Source organism: Chanos chanos, chromosome 2, assembly GCF_902362185.1.
Source record: "Chanos chanos chromosome 2, fChaCha1.1, whole genome shotgun sequence".
Lineage (NCBI taxonomy): Eukaryota > Metazoa > Chordata > Actinopteri > Gonorynchiformes > Chanidae > Chanos > Chanos chanos.
This window is the reverse complement of record NC_044496.1, coordinates 21,835,636-21,855,064: the sequence shown is the minus strand read 5'-3', so window position 1 is coordinate 21,855,064 and position 19,429 is coordinate 21,835,636. Positions and strand designations below refer to the sequence as shown.

The window sequence follows — 19,429 nt, the reverse complement described above, 5'->3', positions numbered from 1 at the left end:
CGTGCATGCAATGTGACAGCTTTTTCCTGGAGTATCACTTATATCATTGTGCCATCTGAAAAACCCCCATCAAAAAAAACACATAACTAAAACAAACAATGGTACTGGAATGTACTCATGAAGCTTCCCTCTTTTTGCATACATGTATCAATGCCTCTCGTATCATTTCTGACTATGAAAATGTGTCATCCACAGCAAGTCCACATGCTATTGTTATTCACTGCAGCAGTAATGATGATACTTCCCCACCACTGCCACCAGTACTGACGCCACTTGTGGTTCTGATTGGTCAGCGGCCACTCCTTCTGTGGCACAGGGAGTGAGACTGTACTGGGGGAACCTCAGGGAGGAGATAGGGGGCTGTGGGTGGGACTCAGATGGGCTGATGAAACACTGGAGTGTAGTGTAAAGCTCTCATTCTTTATCTTATGGAGAGAGAGAGAGAGAGAGAGAGAGAGAGAGCGCTGTAGATGAGATGGGGCTATGACAAAGGGCAGTGTGAGAGAGTGAGGTTGGAGGATTTTTACTCATGGTGACAGTGTTGAGTTAGTGGAGATTGTGGGTGTTGGCGTGGACTCTCAGTTCTCTGACAGTGAGAGGGCCAGTGCTGCCTGCAGTGCTGCCTCCTCATCGATACTGTAGTCCTACAAAACACACACACACACACACACACACACACAGACAGAAGGGAGATGAGACAACAGGCAGTGAGACACTCAGTGTGAAAGTCAAATGCCAAACACACATTTAATCAGCCGTTAGAAACTCAATATGACCTTGTAGTGACTGTAGTGGTTGCAACACTGCTTCTATCAATTTTTGCACATTTCTCCATCCTTACCACAAATGTGTCATAGGAGAACTTGTGTCTGTGGAGGAGGTGTTGTAGGAAGTTGGAGCTCTTGTAACTTGGGTCTCCCCAGGGCATGGCTGAGCACACGGGACACACCTGAACACAAACATCAGCACATTCAAGTTCTGTGTTATGATCTACCAATCAACCATATGAGGATCCAAACCTAACTCAAATACATTGTGTGCTTGTTTATACAGATGTCTCCTTAAAAAAAATCATGGAAATCTGCAGTATCACAATAAAAAAAAAGTATGTTTTACAGCCTACAGCTTCTTCCAGTCCATTCCCATGAGAAAAGGTCATGAGGACAGCTCTGACTAAGAGTGAACGGTTAGGCTTTTCATATTTCACATTACTGTGTGAATAACAATGTCTCTCTCTCTCTCTCTGTCTTGAGAGTTGCTGTTCCACCACCGAATATTAAAGACTAATGTTTCACTCAGTGTGCCGCGGCTCCAGTTTGTGTGGAGGAACTGAGGTTGAGATGATCGGCTCCTGGGCGTCTGGAACCGTGTCCAGGACTCACCACTTTATTGGGATCATTCCGATGGTTTTCCATGCAGTGCTTCACAAGTTCTTGTTGGTCCAGGTTGCGGGCTCCACAGTATGGGCACACAAATGTTGAGCGGTTTGGAATATTGCTGCAAGCAAGGACAAAAAGGTCAATATTTTTGGTCTGGGAGCTCTGGGCAACAGCAGAAAAAAAAACTTTCATGACAGTTAAATGACTAATGACTTCTTTCGCTCTTTTGTTTCTTTTAACAATTTTTTAAGAACAAACGTCAACAGCATGGTCAATGTCTTATACACTCCTTCAGTTGCCTGTTAATATGAGCTAACTTTGAAGACTACCTTCTGCTTTGTACAGCAATAAGCCTCACAGACACATAGATGAAGAGTGTATCACACATCAGAGTCTCACAGTATGAGGGGGAATTCTAAGTCTTATATGATAACCAGCTCTGCTTTCACACTCTCACTGTAAATAATCCTGTGTGTGTTTGACAGCATCTCCCTAGTGGCCACAAAGAGCCCTTCAGGGCTTAGGGCACAGCAAGTTCCTAAAACCTTTACTTATTCATTCTTCTATCTTACTGTTTTGCAAAAAAGACCTTTTTGTTTTTGTTCCTTTTGGTTTGTACGTGGCCCTTTTGTTTGATGAAAACATGTCTCATTTCATAGGCAACACTAATTTGCAAGGAGCTGTTAACATTACATTTATGATCAGTCAGTTTACCTCAAAGTGAAAGTAAATCGTTCCAGAAACTGTAGTCAGATGAGGTCATGCGTGACTTAAATGGGTTAAAATTAACCATTTTGTTTCAGAACCAAACCCTGCAGCAGCTTGGCAAGCCTTGGCTGTGTATCTACTTGATTTGAGTGTGGGTTGGATCACTAAGGTAGATTAAAGTCCTGTGAAACTTCAGCTCTAAGTCTACAGGCCTGAGTCTAAAGGTATAAAAATTTTACACAGCAACTGAACAAGGATTCAACTGAGTTAAATACCTAAACTCACGAAATTAAGATATGCATCATTAAGAATTAATGTGGTCTAACAGTTATATGACAAATAATAAACTGGTTCGAAGCCACAGTGGTAAAAAAAAAAAAAGAAAAAAAAAAGATGAACATCATCTAAAGCTGAGTTTCTCGCTAAGTCTGGTGCTGTTAGTACACACTCGGTGTTGAGTTAAAGTGTAGCCACTACGCACGGTCTGATCATCTTTACAGGAGAATATATTTCTCCCTTTGAAGCCAAGTATTTGACTGTGAGGCAAACATGAATATTAAAATTCCTGCAAGACGTTTCTGCCCCAAAAAAGAAGCTGAAAAAACTTTGCCTGCACTTTGTGTACAGTTTAGAATGTAATCAACACACTTATCTAAGCAACTGGGCACTGATTAAATATACATGCGGAAAATGGAAGATGTTACAGGCAATATAAAAATTAATGAACCTAGAACAAATTATCAAGAGATTTGTTTAATGTCGTCAAAGAACCACTGTTAAACCAAACAAACGAAAGTTAATGAGAAAGTCATACAGCCCCAGAAAAAGGGAAACTTGAACTACTTGAGTGACAACTCCAGACCAGGATCGATGTGCACTATGGTAAGAGGGATCCAGGATCAGCTTCATTCTGAATTCTTAAAGTCTGAACAAATGATGCTAGATCGATATTCTACACCTGAGATATATGACGCATAAAAGTTCTGGTCTCTTTTGAAAGTCATATGATTCAACACCATATACTCATAGTAATTTTGTAATTATGTGTTTACAAGTATTTGGGTAAAAACAAATAATCTACATCAATCTGAACTTGACTGACACGGAGAGAGTACAGTTAAGACAGACGACGTGAAACACAAACAGCATACTGTGAGTGAATCAACACATTCTCCTTTTAAGAGTTAATTAATTCCTTTTCATTCCTCTCTTCCTCTTATGTGATCAAAGGCAGAGCAAACACACACACACACACACACAGTTTGCAGTCATGAGGCTGGACTTATCAGTCTGTCTGGAAACTTTTTATATCTGTGTTGTGACTGGTGTATATTAATTTAGTGTCTGTACAAAAGAAAAACACAGAGCGAGAAAGAGAGTATCTATTCACAAAAGAAAAGACAGAAGATAAAAAAGAAAAAGAAAACAACCCTCCTCACTCCATACATTTCAAAGCTGTTTGTTCCATTCTGTTTGTTGTCCCAGAAAGCTGTGAATGCAACAGCGTGGCATGAGTCATACATGCCTATCCTGGAGGGTCCTGTGAAACCCAGCATTCTGAACAGCCAGTGTGAACAGCAACACATTTTTACCTCTCTCAGCACTGCCAATGACTGACTCTACATCACTGTACGTTTCTCAAGCTCCTCTGTAGAGTTCCAAAGAGTCACTGCACCTTCACATTCTTAAGCATCTCTTCACATAACAAACACAGCTTTTGGGATTTGGTCTCAAATGCAGGCTGAGTTTAGTCAGTAACATGTCTTACCTGGGAATGGGTTGTGAGGTGGGCACCACAGGCACAAACTTTGGGCAGTTGGCCATTTGTTCCTGAACCTTTGTGCAAGAGGAGATGTGTGACCTCATTTTCACCAGGGTTACCTGTAGTTTGAGGCAGAGAGAAAGAGAGAGAGAGAGAGACAGAGTGAGAGAGAGGAGACACAGGTTTATGTAGGTTAGAGAGATTACCTGTGGTTTGAGGCAAAGAGAGAGAGGAGACTTAGGCGATTTATGTAACATGGAGAGAAGCTGAATACTGATTTGCTTAAAGCATGTATATGCATCCTGTTCTTTTTTCACGGTCTGTGATAAGTTAAAGACAGTGACTCTGTGTGTGTGTGTGTGTGTGTGTGTGTGTGTGTGTGCGCGCGCGCGCGCGCTTGTCTGTGCTTTGACTCACTTTTTTGCTGCATCCCCGGCATGGTGCTTTGTAGGAGGAGAGCTGTTTCTCAACACTGGAGGACTTGTCCACCTTCTTTGGGTCAAAAGGCATGCGGCAGAGAGGACAAAGGGGCGAGGTCACCTGAAGACAGGGCTGGAGACAGGCCCCACAGAACCTGGAAACACACACACCACAAAGTTTCACCACTCGACGTCTTTCCAAATAAAACTCCTCTCACTTCCGCAGGCACAGCTTAAGCAGAGTTTACTGAACATCACAGCACGAATACTGGCCTGTAGTGATAAGACTGATTTAAAGTGAGAGTTCTGAGCCCTGACACGAGACAGATCAGAGTTAACAGAGCTGTGGAGTCTTTCCGCCGAGCCTGAACCAGATGAGTGAGACGACAAAAAGTGAATCAAAGTCAAACAAAACTAGAGCGCGGTGAAGGTCAGAGCCTGTTTACACAGAAAAATAAAGATATGTATATCCATAGCAGCTGAATAAGTATTCCCAGCTCTCCAATGGTTTTTTTTGTCTTTTTTTCCAGTTTTGGCTGGCAGGCTTCAGGTGGGCATCAGACAGAGCAGCAGGAAAAAAAAAAAACCCAAACAAAAAAAAACGTCTGCACATTGGTTGCTTGAGCAGTTGGCCATCACCTTTGGTGGCCGTGTGACTCAGCGAGGGAAGAACCTCAAGCACAGCAGTGTCAGCAGTGCCCTGACCGACAGAGACCGGGTCGCAGCCCTGTCCCTGTAACTCTTTGATGGATGAGGCAGGACTTAACGGGACACTGAATCAGTCTGCCGGCGGCGTGGCAGGTTTTATGGCAGTGTGGGCTCCAGGGCCGGCCGCAGACCCTGGCTCCTTTGTCTCCGTCTATGAAAAACTGCAGCAGCCCGTAAGACTGACAAGAGAAGGACTTTCTCTCAGTTCTATAGGCTCTCGGGAGAGCTGTGTGTGTGTATGTGTGTGTGTGTGTGTGCCCAGGATAGGGGGGGTGGGTCAAAGTAAGCAGGGCCTAACTGGGGGGGTTGAAGAAGAGGGAGGAGTCTGAATGCAGTCAGAATGTTAATGCTGTCACCACATGTAAGTCTCTCTGACGTAGGCTACCCTCACAGACACTCTCACTCCCAAACACCCGCAAACACAAATGTGGCTAGATTGAAATGCTATTACCTCATATCAGTCTCACTCTGAACACGATCTCTGTCTCTTTCATACAAACGCACTCACACATGCAGCCAAACTAAAATCTTTATCAATCATAATCTAAGAAAGATTCTGACAGGAAAAAATGTGCTCTATTTAAAAGAGTGTTCTCTAAGGGTCAAAATGAAATGTGGTTTAATCCCCAATGTTTGCCCTTCTCCACTAACAACAGATTATTCTGAACTATTGTCATTTACAGCAGGTCATCCTTAGCTCCGCTCCCCATCTGTCTATTAGCCACACAGTCTGGTCATACTGGGATAATTGACTGGTTTTAAACCATTGTCACTCCATTAGTGCAAGAGGCCTGAATTTAAGTACTCTGAAACAATCTTACGCTGACTTAAGAACTAGTCAAAAATAACATCTTTGGTCTCAGTAAAAATAACAACTGTAAAAAAAAAAAAAAGGACAGAAGCTTTTCTATAGCATCAAAATGTTCCATTTGGGAGCACTTTGATCAGTCTGAACGTAGTGGGCCTGTCAGTACACTGATTAAACCCCCTCTAGAGAGGTGATGCTGTCAAAGAGAATAGGGCTGGCAGGCAGAAGCAAGACATTAAACACACTGATCCAAACATCAAGGATATCTGAGCAGAGCCGGGAGGGGAGAAGGACAAGGAGAGAGAGAGACAGAGAGAGAGAGAGAGAGAGAGAGAGAGAAAGACAGAGAGAGAGAGACAGAGAGACAGAGACAGAGAAAGAAAGAAAGAAAGAGACAGAAAGGGATTGAATAGCAGAGACAGGAGCTATCTTTAGTACTTGATTACAAAGGACAGACTTCCCTCATCATAAGAAGGGACGGGTAGTGATCTAGTGGTCTCACCGTCTGAGAGACTTCAAAGTTTTGTGTCTGTGCTATCTCTGTCATTGGTTTTAAAACTTAACCATTACACAGACCAGTCAAAGACTTGCGCAAAAAAAATGAAAAGAGACTGAAAGGCAATGTAATAATTTATAAGATTATTTCAAAGCAGCGCATTAACTAAAAAGTTAGAACGATTCACCTGAACTAGTTTTGCGATGGTGAAGTTCTGGGTGAAATCAGGATAAAGAGAAATCAGGATAAATTGTTCTTGCTCCTTTGCCGCTCTTCTTTTTCACATTCATAGTGTTTTTTTGTTGTTATCCCTACACTTTACAGAGAACTAAAAAAAATAAACTAATTAAAAAAAAAACAGTCACGATTCAGAGTCCTATTGCTGTATCTGACTCCCCCACTCCCCCTACAAAACCATGTTCACTCATACACACAAATAAAAATATCAACATACTAGAAAACACAGGCCTGGGAAAACTCTAAAGCAGTTTCTAAAGCAGCTACATCGCAGGAAGAGTAAAATGTTGCATCATCAGAGGATTCTCATCAAAGTTAAATACTTAACAAATTTAAAGTTAAGTAAGTTTCCTTTATTAATCCACACAATGGGGAAATTTGACCTCTGCATTTAACCCATCCAAGGTAGTGGTGAGCACACAAGCACACACACACCCGGAGCAGTGGGCAGCTGCAGTCACAGCGCCCAGGGAGCAGTTAGGTGCCTTGCCCAAGGGCACTTCAGCCGTACATACTGCGGGAGGGAAAAGTGCTGTTCAGGCCACGGCTGCCCCAGCCACACAGAGAAGAGGTTTTTTTTGTCTTTTTACATCCTATTGCTTCAGAGGTCAATGAACTGCACAGAGCACACCATTTGTCAGTTGCTGGTTTACTCGCAGAAGCATGTAGCAATGTATAGAGTCATTGTTGTACATCTCTCTCTCTCTCTCTCTCTCTCTCTCTCGCCTCTGTTAGTCATGTGTGAGTGAGTGAGTGAGTTGACCCTGTTTCCTGTGTGTGTGCTGAGAAAGCTCTCCCGTTTGGAGAGGACGTCAGCTCCAGCTGCGCTAGCCGCTGCAGAAGTAATGAGAGCAAATGAAAGCAGGTGCTAGTAGCCTAAAGGCTCTCTTCTGCCCATCTGCCTCTCCGTATTGTACTGTTCAAAGCAGGGTCTGAACCACTCCAACTTTGTTTCTTTGCCTGGGTCAAACTGTAATGCTTGTTTTCAGTCTCCCTGTGTAGGACAGAGGATCTTTCTTTCTTTCTTTTTTTTTTTTTACTGAGGGAAGTGTATCAGTGCTACAGAGTTGCTTTAAAATATTCATTTCTCTCTGAGAGCTTCAGAAAAGTTAAACAGGCAAAAACATCACTAGCGTCTGCTTCATCAGATACTGTGTGAGTAACAGAAGCCTTTTTTATCGTTTGTGTGAAAAAAAAAAAAAAAAAGAGTCTGACTTTGCTGATCATGTCACTGCAGGAAGTGGTTGGACAGGAAAAGGACTCTCTACCTCACATAGCACTAACAGAGCACTCTCCAAAAACTCAATTTCCAAACACAACAATTCCAACAGAACTGCTGCTTTTGGTTTCAGTAACTCAAAGCAGGTTAACGTACTGTCTGTAACAAAACCAACGTTATGAACTGAACTTCACTGACAGAAAACTTGTTTGCACAACCTGAGACACATGACTGATAAGGGCTGTGTTAAAAGTCACTGATCAGACTGATAAATACAGCTCTCTTGAATATATTTAGTCCAAATACATGACAGAAAACTACACTACAAATCTAGTCTGTCTGAGTTCTTTTTGTTCGTTTGTTTCAAATAACTATTTGTCACATAAAATGCACCTAACGAAACACCACTATTCCATATGATAAAAACATATTAACTGGTCTAGTTCAGTTAAAAAAAACAGAAAGAAAAAAAAAAGAAAAAAAGCAATAAAAATGTAAGGTTTTGTGGTTAAAACCCAAGTAAATCAGCTTTATCACATTTAACACAGTGAAACAGGCTCACTGAGTTGTGTCAAACATGACTGCAGGGGTCCACGGAAACAGTGCCACAAAACATGTGCTTTAACTCAAGGCACATCAGAGATATTTTAGTCCATTACCCTCCCTGTGTAAACAGCAGCAGCTTGATTAGGATTGGGAAACTGAGGCTGGGGAGAGAAAAAACAACATCAACAAAAAAACTTTCAGCATCCTGTTTATCAACCCTCTTACATCTTTTGAATCAAGCCAACATACATCCAGTCCATTTTTACAAATAACCCCATTGCTGCCTTCTGAGAATCAAAGAGATGAAAAGATTACATAATGTGGTCTGGTGTGTCTTTACCCCCTGTTTCAGTGTTTCTCTCTTCAGAAGAACTCTTCTTCTGCTTCCCTTAGACAAACCACTTTCAGTTTCACAACCCAGTGTCACAATATCCCATACTCCATTCACAATGATGTATTCAGTGAAATGTTCGCTTTGTTAACAAATGAGCTCTCATGTAGGTTTTCTCTGATTTAATTTAGGTTTATTTGATGCAAATACACCTATGTTAAGCTCTTACTCAACGCACCAATTGAGAATTGTCTTTAGACCTTACCAGAAATTTAGAAACCGCATCACAGACCAGGAAGTTTGGCAGAGGAGCATAACTGTCTCCTTAATGAACACAGTAATGCATTTGAGAGAGGGTACAAAAGTGACCTGCCCCCCCCCCCCCAACCCCCGCCCCCCCCCCGCACCCTCTGAGTTTGTAAAGACAGCTGACTGATTGCATAGATAGGCAAGGAGCAGTGACCTGTCTGATGTTTGAAAGGCTTACCTGTGCATCCATGATCAGGATTCCCCCATGGGTTGACTAAGCTCTGGTGCCCTTCCCTTTCACAAACCTACACAATGTTTTCAGAGGATCTCACCTGTATGCTTTTGTCTTATGGCCGTCTACAGCTCTATTCCATCCTCCTTTCCTCTAGTTCTTATCTTTTCTCCTTTTTCTGTCCTCACAAAACTGCAGTCAGGCTTTACCATGGTATTTGGTGCCTCTGAATAATTCAACAGGCTGCTAAGCTCCAAAGTTTTGCCCTCTTACTTAGTGGAACAGCATCATTGAAAAACATTTTCTATGAAAAAGCTGATTTGCTGTCCAGAGTAAATCAATAACTGTCTTAGTTAAATGTCCATTCTGCCATGATAAAGAAACTAAATAAATACTGATAAGAATATTACTCTTTTCTAACTGGGATCGGGACAAAACTTGCAGTCTGAAAGGACAAAGTAATGAACTTTTGCTTCACTCTAACTTCTGGTTTTATGCTTTTAAGGGCAAGATTACTTCATTCTTCTACAAAAACCGTTGAACTACAGAATATTAATGCAATCTTCAGTTGTTCGTATCGTCACCACTTACAGTGACCACTATATCTGCAAAACAAAAGCCCACATGCCCCTGTGAATCATTTCTCTTAGATGCGGTTCCACAATATTTAACAAACAAATGTTAAGAGCACAATATTATCATCTCCTTGTAGCAGCCAAGCAAAAACAGTTGATTGGTTAAGTTTTACATTCAACTAGAGAGCCTGTAAGAAAGATAGAGGGAAAAAGATGAACAATAAAAGATGTCATTATATATATATATATATATATATATATATATATAGAGAGAGAGAGAGAGAGAGAGAGAGAGAGAGAGAGAGAGAGAGAGAGAGAGAGAGAGAGAGAGAGGTGAAGAGGTACAATTCTGAGCATGGCCCACAAGAATGGAAAATAACCTTGAGGTTAATAACCCTCCCATAGAAAAGCACAGTCACATATTAAGTATTTCATTAAAGCTAATCCTTTACCAAATCACCATTTCAAAGCTGTGAAATAGTGAAATGATGGTAGATTTGTGCGTTGGATAAAAGTTTATATACACTATATGGCCAAAACTATGTGGACACCTGACCATCACACCTATATGAGCTTACTGGACATCCCATTCAAAAACAATGGTCATTAATATGGAGCTGCCCCCCTTTGCAGCTATAACAGCCTCCACTCTTCTGGGAAGGCTTTCCACAACATTTTGGAGTGTGTCTGTGGGAATTTGTGCCCATTCAGCCAAAAGAGCATTTGTGAGGTCAGGCACTAATGTTGGACGAGAAGGCCTGGCTCGCAATTGGCTTTCTAATTCATCCCAAGGGTGTTCAATGAGGTTGAGATCAGGTCTCTGTGCAGGCCACTTGAGTTCCTAAACATCAAACCATGTCTCTATGGACGTTGCTTTGTGCACAAGGGCACAGTCATGCTGGAACAGGAAAGAGCCTTCCCCAAACTGTTGCCACAAATTTGGAAGTATACAATAGTCTAAAATGTCTTTGTATGCTGTAGCATTAATGTTACCCTTGACTGGAACTAAGGAGCCTAGCCACTCCAGCAGCAGCTGCTCGGCCATGGAAACCCATTTCATGAAGCTACCAACACACAGTTCTTATGCTGATGTTGCAGCCTGACCATAGAGTCAAGTAAAATGGTAGACAGAGAAAGTTAAAAAACATGTACAGACCTGGCCAAAAATATTGGTACCTTTCCAGTTTTTTGAAAAAATAAAAATAAATAAATTTTCTCTGAATTAAGTTGAAACTGACAGAAGTTCATGGTATCGAAGTTCAGTGTGTACATCGTTGAAGGTCAGGTTTCTTCTTCATCAGAACAGGATCTAGGCAAGGCTTTGCTTTTTAATTTGCTTGAGTAGCCATGTTCTGTTGTCGTTCGTTGCCCATAGCAAAACTTTGTGGTAGGTTTAAATTGGGTTTGCTTGTTCAGTTGGAATTCATTGTCAATTTATAACTGTGTGTCCTGTTTGGTACCGTTGCTAGTTTACATTACTTGGTAGTTTTAGTTATTGTTGCATCAGCTGTTGAGTTGCTGGTTTGTGTTTGTTTGTTAGTCTGTTAGTCTTTTGCCACAGCCGATTTGCGGTTTGTTCTGGTTACTGAGGGGGCGGGGCTGTAGCCAGCCCATAAGCCCCAAGTATTGTGAGCCACAAGGCTCTTTAGTTGTGTTTCCGCTAAGCGGTAGCTGTAGCGGCAACTGGAGTGGTCTCGTCCTCCTTATCTCATCGAATGAAGACTTGGTCGGACTAAGACAAGGGAGTCTACCTGCGGGAGTTCTTCTGATTCATTCATCCATTTGTATATCTACCTGAGATCGTGCTACCTATTGTGTACATCGTCTTGTTCCTCTCCCTCACATACACTAATCATGTGCCATCTACCCATTCCTGTCTGAGTCTCCCCTCCCAATCTTCACAGGCAACGACTTATGCAACCTCGCAGTCATAACCTGTCTAACCTTATTCATACGCCTCGTTCTACTGATACTACTGTTGTCATTTCTGGTGGCCTCTGGAACTGCCAGTCGTTTGTACAGAAGGCCAACTTCATCTCTGCTTAAGCTTCCATGCTGTCCCGATCACTTCTTAGCCCTCACTGAGACGTGGATCGCACCAGAGAACACAGCCACTCAGGCCATTTCTAGATTAACTGGACACCCTCTTCAGCTCCTTCCCTAAGGACGGCAGCCCCATCCTGTTGCTTGGGGATTTCAATCTTCCGCTGAACTCTACTCAGTCTGCTGGTCTCCTCCTCCTCCTCCAGTCCTTTGACTTCACCCTAGTGGAGTCCCCACCGACACAAGGCAGGCAACCGGCTGGACCTTGTTTTCACAAGAGCGCTGCCCTGCTCCTGATCTCACAGTGACACCTCTCCACACCTCTGATCACTTCTTCCTGTCCTTCTCCCTCCAAATCATATCCTCCCCTAAATCCTCTGCTCCCACCCTGTCAGTGTCAGCTCAATGCAACCTTCGCACCCTCTCCTCAAGTGCCTTCTCTTCACTGTTTGCTCTTCTCTTCTTTCTGCTGAATCCTTCTCGCTTCGCTCTGTTGAAGAGAAACCCTCTTCTGTCCTCTCTGTGCTGTCCTCCTCCCCGGACACCCTCTGTTCCCCTGTGACTAAACCAGCTCATCTGTCCCCTCCCAGTCCCTGGCAGACAGACTGCATTCATGCAGAAAGAGCCAAACTTCACACAGCTGAAAGGAGATCTCCAAAATCTCCAGATGACCTATCCAACTTCCACTCTCTTCTCATTTCCTTCTCCTCTACCCTATCCTCTGCTAAGTCTGCCTTCTTCAGTCCAGTCCACTTCCTCTAACCCTGGAAAACTCTTCTCTACATTCTCCTACCTCCTCTCCCTTCCTCCTCCGCCCTCATCCCTTTCCGCTGATGACTTTGTCTCCTTCTTTGAGAAGAACGACTCCTGTGACTCCTTCGCCTCATGTCCTCCCATTTCGGATCCTGCACCCACTGTCTCTCCCACTACCTTCTCCTCCTTCTCTCCCCTGACTCTAATGTTCTACAACTAATAAAATCCCACCATCCCACTACCTGTCCTCTTGATCTTATCCCTTCCTCTCTCTTTCACTACATCTCTGAGGACGTTCTTCCCTTTATTTCTTCCTTAATCAGCTCCCTGTCTACTGGTGTAGTTCCCTCTGCTCTGAAGAGGGCACGGGCCATGCCACTGCTAAAGAAACCCACCTTAAATCCAGCTGATGTCAGAAGCTACCATCCAGTATCGCTTCTACCATTTCTCTTTACAACCCTCGAATGCAGTCTATAACCAATTCTCTCCCTATCTCCTCCAGAATAACCTCCTGGACCCGAACCAGTCGGGATTCAAAGCCATCCGCTCCACTGAGACGACCCTCCTTGCAGTCACAGAAGCACTTCCCCTGGCCAGAGCGAAGTCACTTAGCTCTGTCTTTATACTACTTGCCTAGCCGACATCCTGGATGTCCACTAACCATCTCAAGGTCAGTGTGGAAAAGACTGAGCTTCTCTTTTTTCCAGCAAGGAGCTCCCCAACAATCGAAGCTCCGATCACCATTGAGCGTTCCGTTGTGTCCCCCTCCAGGTCAGCCAAAAACCTTGGCGTGACCCTGGACAACCAGCTGAACTTTTCAAGCCACATCACAGCTGTCATCTGGTCCTGCAGATTCTCCCTCTACAACATCAGGTGGATCCGCCCTTTCCTTACCCAACAAGCAACCCAGCCCCTTGTTCAAGCACTTGTCATCTCCCGCCTTGACCACTCGGCCACATCTTTTTTTCTTACTGGCTGGCTTACCGGCCTGCATTATCAGGCTGCTTCAGAATGCTGCTGCACGCCTGGTACTCAACCTCCCAAAACACTCTCATGTCACTCTGCTACTCACTGCACTTCACTGGCTTCCGGTAACAGCCCGCATCCAGTTTAAGACACTGGTGCTGGCTTACCGGGCCACAAGAGGCTCTGCCTCATCCTACCTTCAGTCTTTGATCAGTCCATAGACTCCAACCAGATCTTTCTGCTCACCCTCCTCTAGGCAGCTGGCATTCCCCTCACTTTGGGAACCTGGCAGCCATTCCACTCAGTCACATCTTTTTTCTGCCCCTGTTCCGCAGTGGTGGAATGACCTTCTGCACCTAATCAGAATTGTGGAATCACTCGCCATCTTCTGCAGGAGACTGAAAACCCACATTTTCAGAATCCACCTGTCCCCTAATGTGTAACCTCTCTTTTATGTTATGTTTTATGGTATTTAAAGAAAAAAATCTTCTGTACTAATCTTGTCTCTATGCTGCAGGTTTGTTTGCAGATTTCTGCTTTATCGTTGCAGGATATACAGAAGCGTGGTACTGAAAATAATTAATTTGCATTCCTGCTGCAATCTTTTGCTTATGAGGTAGTTAAACCTGATTGATACACGAATTGTATGGTTTGGTTTAAAAGCATCTGCTACATACCAAATTGTAAATTGTATCCATCATTCCTTATTTCACATTGAATAGAACAGAATAGAACATTGGCATGGAAAAAATTGGCATTGGTGCCCTTAACTTAATATTTTGTAGCACAGCCTTTGGAGGCAATAACTGCAATCAAACGCTTTCTGTAACTCTGAAATATGATTTCTACACTTCTCCACTGGTAATTTGGCCCACTCATCTTGAGCAAACTGCTCCAGTTCTCTCAGGTTTGATGGGTGCCATCTCCCAAATGCAAGTTTAAGCTCTTTCCACAGATGTTCAATGGGATTCAGATCAGAATTCAGAGCAGGCCACTTCAGAATGGTCCAATATTTTCTTCTCATCCATTCTTGGGTTGGAAGACCCATGACCTGCGACTGTGACATAGCTTTCTGACACTTGGCTGTACGTTTCGCTCCAAAACGCCTTGATAGTCTTCTGATTTCATTGTGCCCTGCACAGAATCGAGGCATCCAGTGCCTGAGGCAGCAAAGCAACCCCGAAACATCACTGAGCCTCCTCTATGTTTTACAGTAGGCATGGTTTTCTCTTCTTAAGCTTCATTTTGTCTTCTGTGAACACAGAGTTGGTGTGATTTATCAAAAACCTCTAATTTTGTTTCATCTATCCAAAGCACGTTCTCCAAGAAGGACTGTGGCTTGTCAACATGCATTTTAGCCAGCCTGGCTTTTTTGTGTCTCCCTTTTAGAAGTGGGGTCTTCCTGGGTCTTCTACCATGGAGTCCATTTTCATTCAGACAGCAAAAGATGGTGTGACTTGAAACTGATGTAACTTGAACTTGAAGATCAGCTTGGATCTGTTTTGAAGTTTTCCTTGGTTCTTTCTTGACCACTCGAACAATGTTTTTGTTCAATCTTGGGCCAATTTTCCTCTTGTGACCATGTCTAGCAATGTTGGCTACAATCCCATGGGCCTTAAACTTCTTAGTAATATTGGCAACAGTGGTCACAAGAACATCAAGCTCTTTGGAGATGGCTTTATAACCTTTATGTTGACCATGCTTGGCAATTACCTTTTTTCTAATCTCCTCAGAACACTCTCTGCTTTTCCTTGTTTTCAATGTTCACTGTGATATACACAGTAGCACAAAACAGCAGAGTGAGTAATTTCCTCCTTTTAAACTGGCTGCATGAGTGATTATAAGATTGAAAACACCTGTGATAGTAATTAAAACAGAAAGGTCTGCTTAAAGTATCACTACAATGCAATTATTTCTGACAACCTCCAAAGGGTACCAATAATTCTATCCAAGCTATTTTAGAATTTCTTTATAGAATAAGCAAGTTATTTTCACAACTTCTTTTGTTTTGTACCACTGCAAACCAAAGACAGACAGGCATGGATAATAAAAGATCTTTTTATTTCAACACTTTTCAGGACGAATGGTGCATTATTTTAATAATGCAAGGGTACCAATATTTTCAGCCACGTCTGTATGTGTGCACTGTGAAGAGACCAGACAATGCTAATGAAATTAACAACCACATAAATGCCATGAAGTCACAATTCTGACAAGTCACTGTTGTGGTCTTTCAACCCCTATATCATGAATCATGAATGAAACAAAAATGCCAGTATATTAACCACAATAATTTGTATATTTGAAATAATTTGCTTTATTACAAGGATCAGTGCAGTAGCCAGCACTGGCTCAGTTTACTGTAGTAAAGACTATACTGGACCAAGCCAATAGTTCAGTGAATGTGTTACGCTTCCGCCTACAGTGCTGATAAGAGCAGATGGAGGCTTTGCGATGGTGGGATTAGGATTAAGACCAGTCCTTAGATACCAGATTTTATGGTGCCATCAAATCTACAGGCTGCCCACACCAGGATGCACATTAGCATATTAGCACATGGAGCTGGGAGTGTAAGCATGACTTCATCTCATATTAAAAAAAAAAAAACGAAAAAAAAAAACGAGTGAATTTTAAGATTACAGTTCCTCCATGTTTCATCAGTGCCACTTGTTTGGTCCTCTCTCCCAACAGACTGAATAAGGAAACGGCTTTTAATGCGCCAAGTGGAATTTACTGGTCTCAAAGTACAGAACATGCAACTTTTTGCAAGATCTCCATGACAACAACAGGATAGGGACACATGGCCGGGAGCTTGCCTTTCTGCTGTGTCTGTGTGCAGTAAAGGGTGGCCTACTACACACACACACACACACACACACACACAGCTGCTGCACTGCTTCAAATGAGATTTAACGCGTTAAAAGCTTAATGCCCAGACAATCATACAACCTTTGGTGTAAGGGGACAGCACAACCACTGGCTCCAGTTAAGTGTGGCTTACACGAGACGCCTTTGTCCCTGTGGTTACTTCTATATATAGGCATTCTATTAACTCCAGTCCCTAAGCGACATGAGAGAGATTCAAACATGTAGAATCCAAACAATCAGTATTTGCGTATGGGTGAGCGTGTGTGCATATGTGCATGAATGAGGGTGTGTGTGTGTGTGTCTCATTAGAAAAGGGGAAATAATGAGATGGTGGTAGAGAGTTGTTTTTTTTTTAACATGATTGTGGCTGAACATGACTGAGTCAGATATGTTCTACATTTTTATCCAGCCACTGGAGAGAAGACATTTGGGGTGTGAGGTTTACAGCCACAGGGCAGATTTCATTGAGTCTCTTCCCCCATGTGCTGTAGTTGAGTAGAACTGCAAGGCCAAGGGCAAGACTTTCTTTTGCTCAAGGGAGATGGAAGAACAAAGGAGCAGGAATGGCGCTGCTGGGTGAGATGGTGGAGGATTCACAGAACTGCTGGGATTAAAGGTCCATAACTGGTCTTCAGATGAAGCCCTGGTTTTCATGAGATTGAATGGAGGATTGAACAGTACTGAACAAAAAAAAAAAAAAGGGAAAAAATTGGAGCTTTTAAGACAGAGGTACCATTTCAGATATGCTCTTAACTACCACTAATCCACAGCATATTCTATTGCTCTGTCAAACGGCTGATTTGTCAGATAAGGATTAAGTCTAGTTGTGCACCAAATTTAATTCTGAATGGAGGTCTACATACAAAATGGAATTTGGTCCAGAACTAAGCCTTATGCCTGTCCAAGAAAACCATCCCACAGAAATCAAAAACTAAACGGAAAGACCCATGACCATTTGGTGCAAGAAGTACGCAGAACCTAAGCACTGGGAAAAATTGTTTGTTTTCCTAAACTCCTATATGAGTATCTTTCAAAACAACTACTGCACCAGTAAACAAAATCCACCTTAGAATAGACTACCTAAACATACAGAGCAGCATTAATAATTTTATTACCTAGTGGTCAGACTTAAAAAGCAGATGCACTACCTGTGGTTAACAAGATCACAACTGTGTAGAGAATACAAGTGATGGGAAAGCTGCACGCTTAAAGCTGGGTCTGCATCCATTTCCCATTCCTTTCACCTCCATATCTGTCCTTTTGATATGGTGATGGATCACAATGTGGAAACAACAGTCAAACAACCCAGCTTATGGTTCCAGCTTGCATCACGGAGATCAAAGAATACTGAGGCACATGCCAAACTGGCAGGCATCCTAAGATACACTTGACACTGACAGGATTTTTGCTTTGCTGAATGTTTCCCATACAGACATGGGATATCTGATGCTGAATATCCTAATGCGTTTAGATTTTGAAAATTAATAAACCAAACACACTAACATTATTTGTGCACTAACTGACGAGTTCTCTCTATCAAATCTATCGTTCAATGATAAAAAACGTAAGATTTGGTCCACCTTCAGAAAATATGAATATCAGTGAACACATACTATTACTATTGTTGTTTTTCTTCTTCTTAAGCATCTTGAGGAAAACGTTTTGAAGTTAAATATGATTTTAAATATTAATAAAATATACAAATACAATTGTACACTTAACAATATTTCTTGAAACATTTGACCTAAGCTAACATGGCATTCAGTAGGTTACAAGTTAAATTATAACGGCGTGGTGAAGTCATGCGATAATTATTTTCGGCGGGTTCAGATAACTTGCACTGCTTTGGGCATCCGAAATCTGCTCCATATAATGCGTCCATCAACCCATGTTAAAAACTGAAACCTGGAGCTAGCAGGCGATCAGTTTTACATTGAAAGCGGAACCTTGTCCGCTTGTCGCAGGAACTTACAAGTCTTTAGTGTTTGTACCAACAACAGGCTGTTGTCTGCTGTTGCTAATTTTGTACCTCCTTTAATAAATGCTACACTGGACATACACACTTTGCTTGCTTTGTTCTGCTGTGTTTGGGTTATCGTTTACACTAAGATCCTTTTAATAACTTGTCATTTGTGGCACGTCTCTGTACAAATCGTATACATGGTTTAAAGAACAATGTTTTAATGTTCGTTGTAGCACCAAATATTTCAACTTGTGTGTTGGTGACCAGAACGATGTGTTTTGAAAGCGATAGACAAGTTATCTGCGCATCTGTTTCACTTCCCCGAGCCAATACACACCTATAGCTTCTGTTACAGTAACAAAGAGGCAGCAGCTACTGTCAACGTTTTCGAACAGCCTACTCCAGTGTTAAGCGTTAAAAGCGCCATCTTCGTGTTATCCGATAATTAGTCAATACATCTGTAATAAACACTTATGCATAATCAGTGTGACCTCAAGTACCGGCAGCAAACGATTTATTTTTACACCAAAACATCGATTACAAACAGCAGCTAACCGTTAGCTAGCTAAGATATGTATTGCTTGCAACTGAAACAACTGGGACAAAGAACGAGTGATCCAACGACATCTAGTTATTCAGGAACTAAAATACAAACTAACAAACATACAAAATATATTAAGTAACTGTAACTCTTAAAGTTCATATTGTTACACATTATCAAACATTAACGCTGTCTGAAATTACAAAGATCAGGTAGACGAAAAAAACAAAAACAAAAAACCTGAAGTACTGTACTCACGTATGTGCACAGCTTGCAATACTGACAGGCTTGTAATACACCTCCAAGCAAATGGGGCAAGAAAACTGGCTCTCAAGGCTCTCCCCAGGTGCGGCCGCAGAAGCCCCGTTTTGCTGCTGATGCTGATGGTGATGCTGCCTGAGCTGGGCAGCAGACACAAAACTGCGGAACATCGCCATCATACACACGGATCTCGGGTTGGCACTTCGTTCTCAGTTACTCTGCACTTGTGTTTAACTATCACCAGTACATCGAATGAACTCTCAGCCGATATGCATCCACAGTTTGAAGAAATCGTTCGAGGGCAAAAAGAATGTAACTGACATTAGACACCTCATCTGTTCAGTCGTACAAGTGCTGGCAGAGGA

The 19,429-nt window shown here is 42.4% G+C and overlaps 1 protein-coding gene across 1 annotated transcript; it reads right to left on the bottom strand.

Annotated features, from left to right (window-relative positions):
• rnf166 (ring finger protein 166) lies at positions 1 to 19,395 on the bottom strand. The gene is made up of 6 exons (XM_030793950.1): positions 19,062 to 19,395; positions 4,267 to 4,423; positions 3,856 to 3,968; positions 1,383 to 1,497; positions 842 to 949; positions 1 to 644 (listed from the first exon to the last, which is right to left on the bottom strand). The coding sequence occupies exons 1-6, from the start codon at positions 19,241 to 19,243 to the stop codon at positions 579 to 581; spliced, it is 741 nt and encodes a 246-aa protein (XP_030649810.1). The 5' UTR covers positions 19,244 to 19,395; the 3' UTR covers positions 1 to 578.
• Between the last annotated feature and the right edge of the window lie 34 nt (positions 19,396 to 19,429).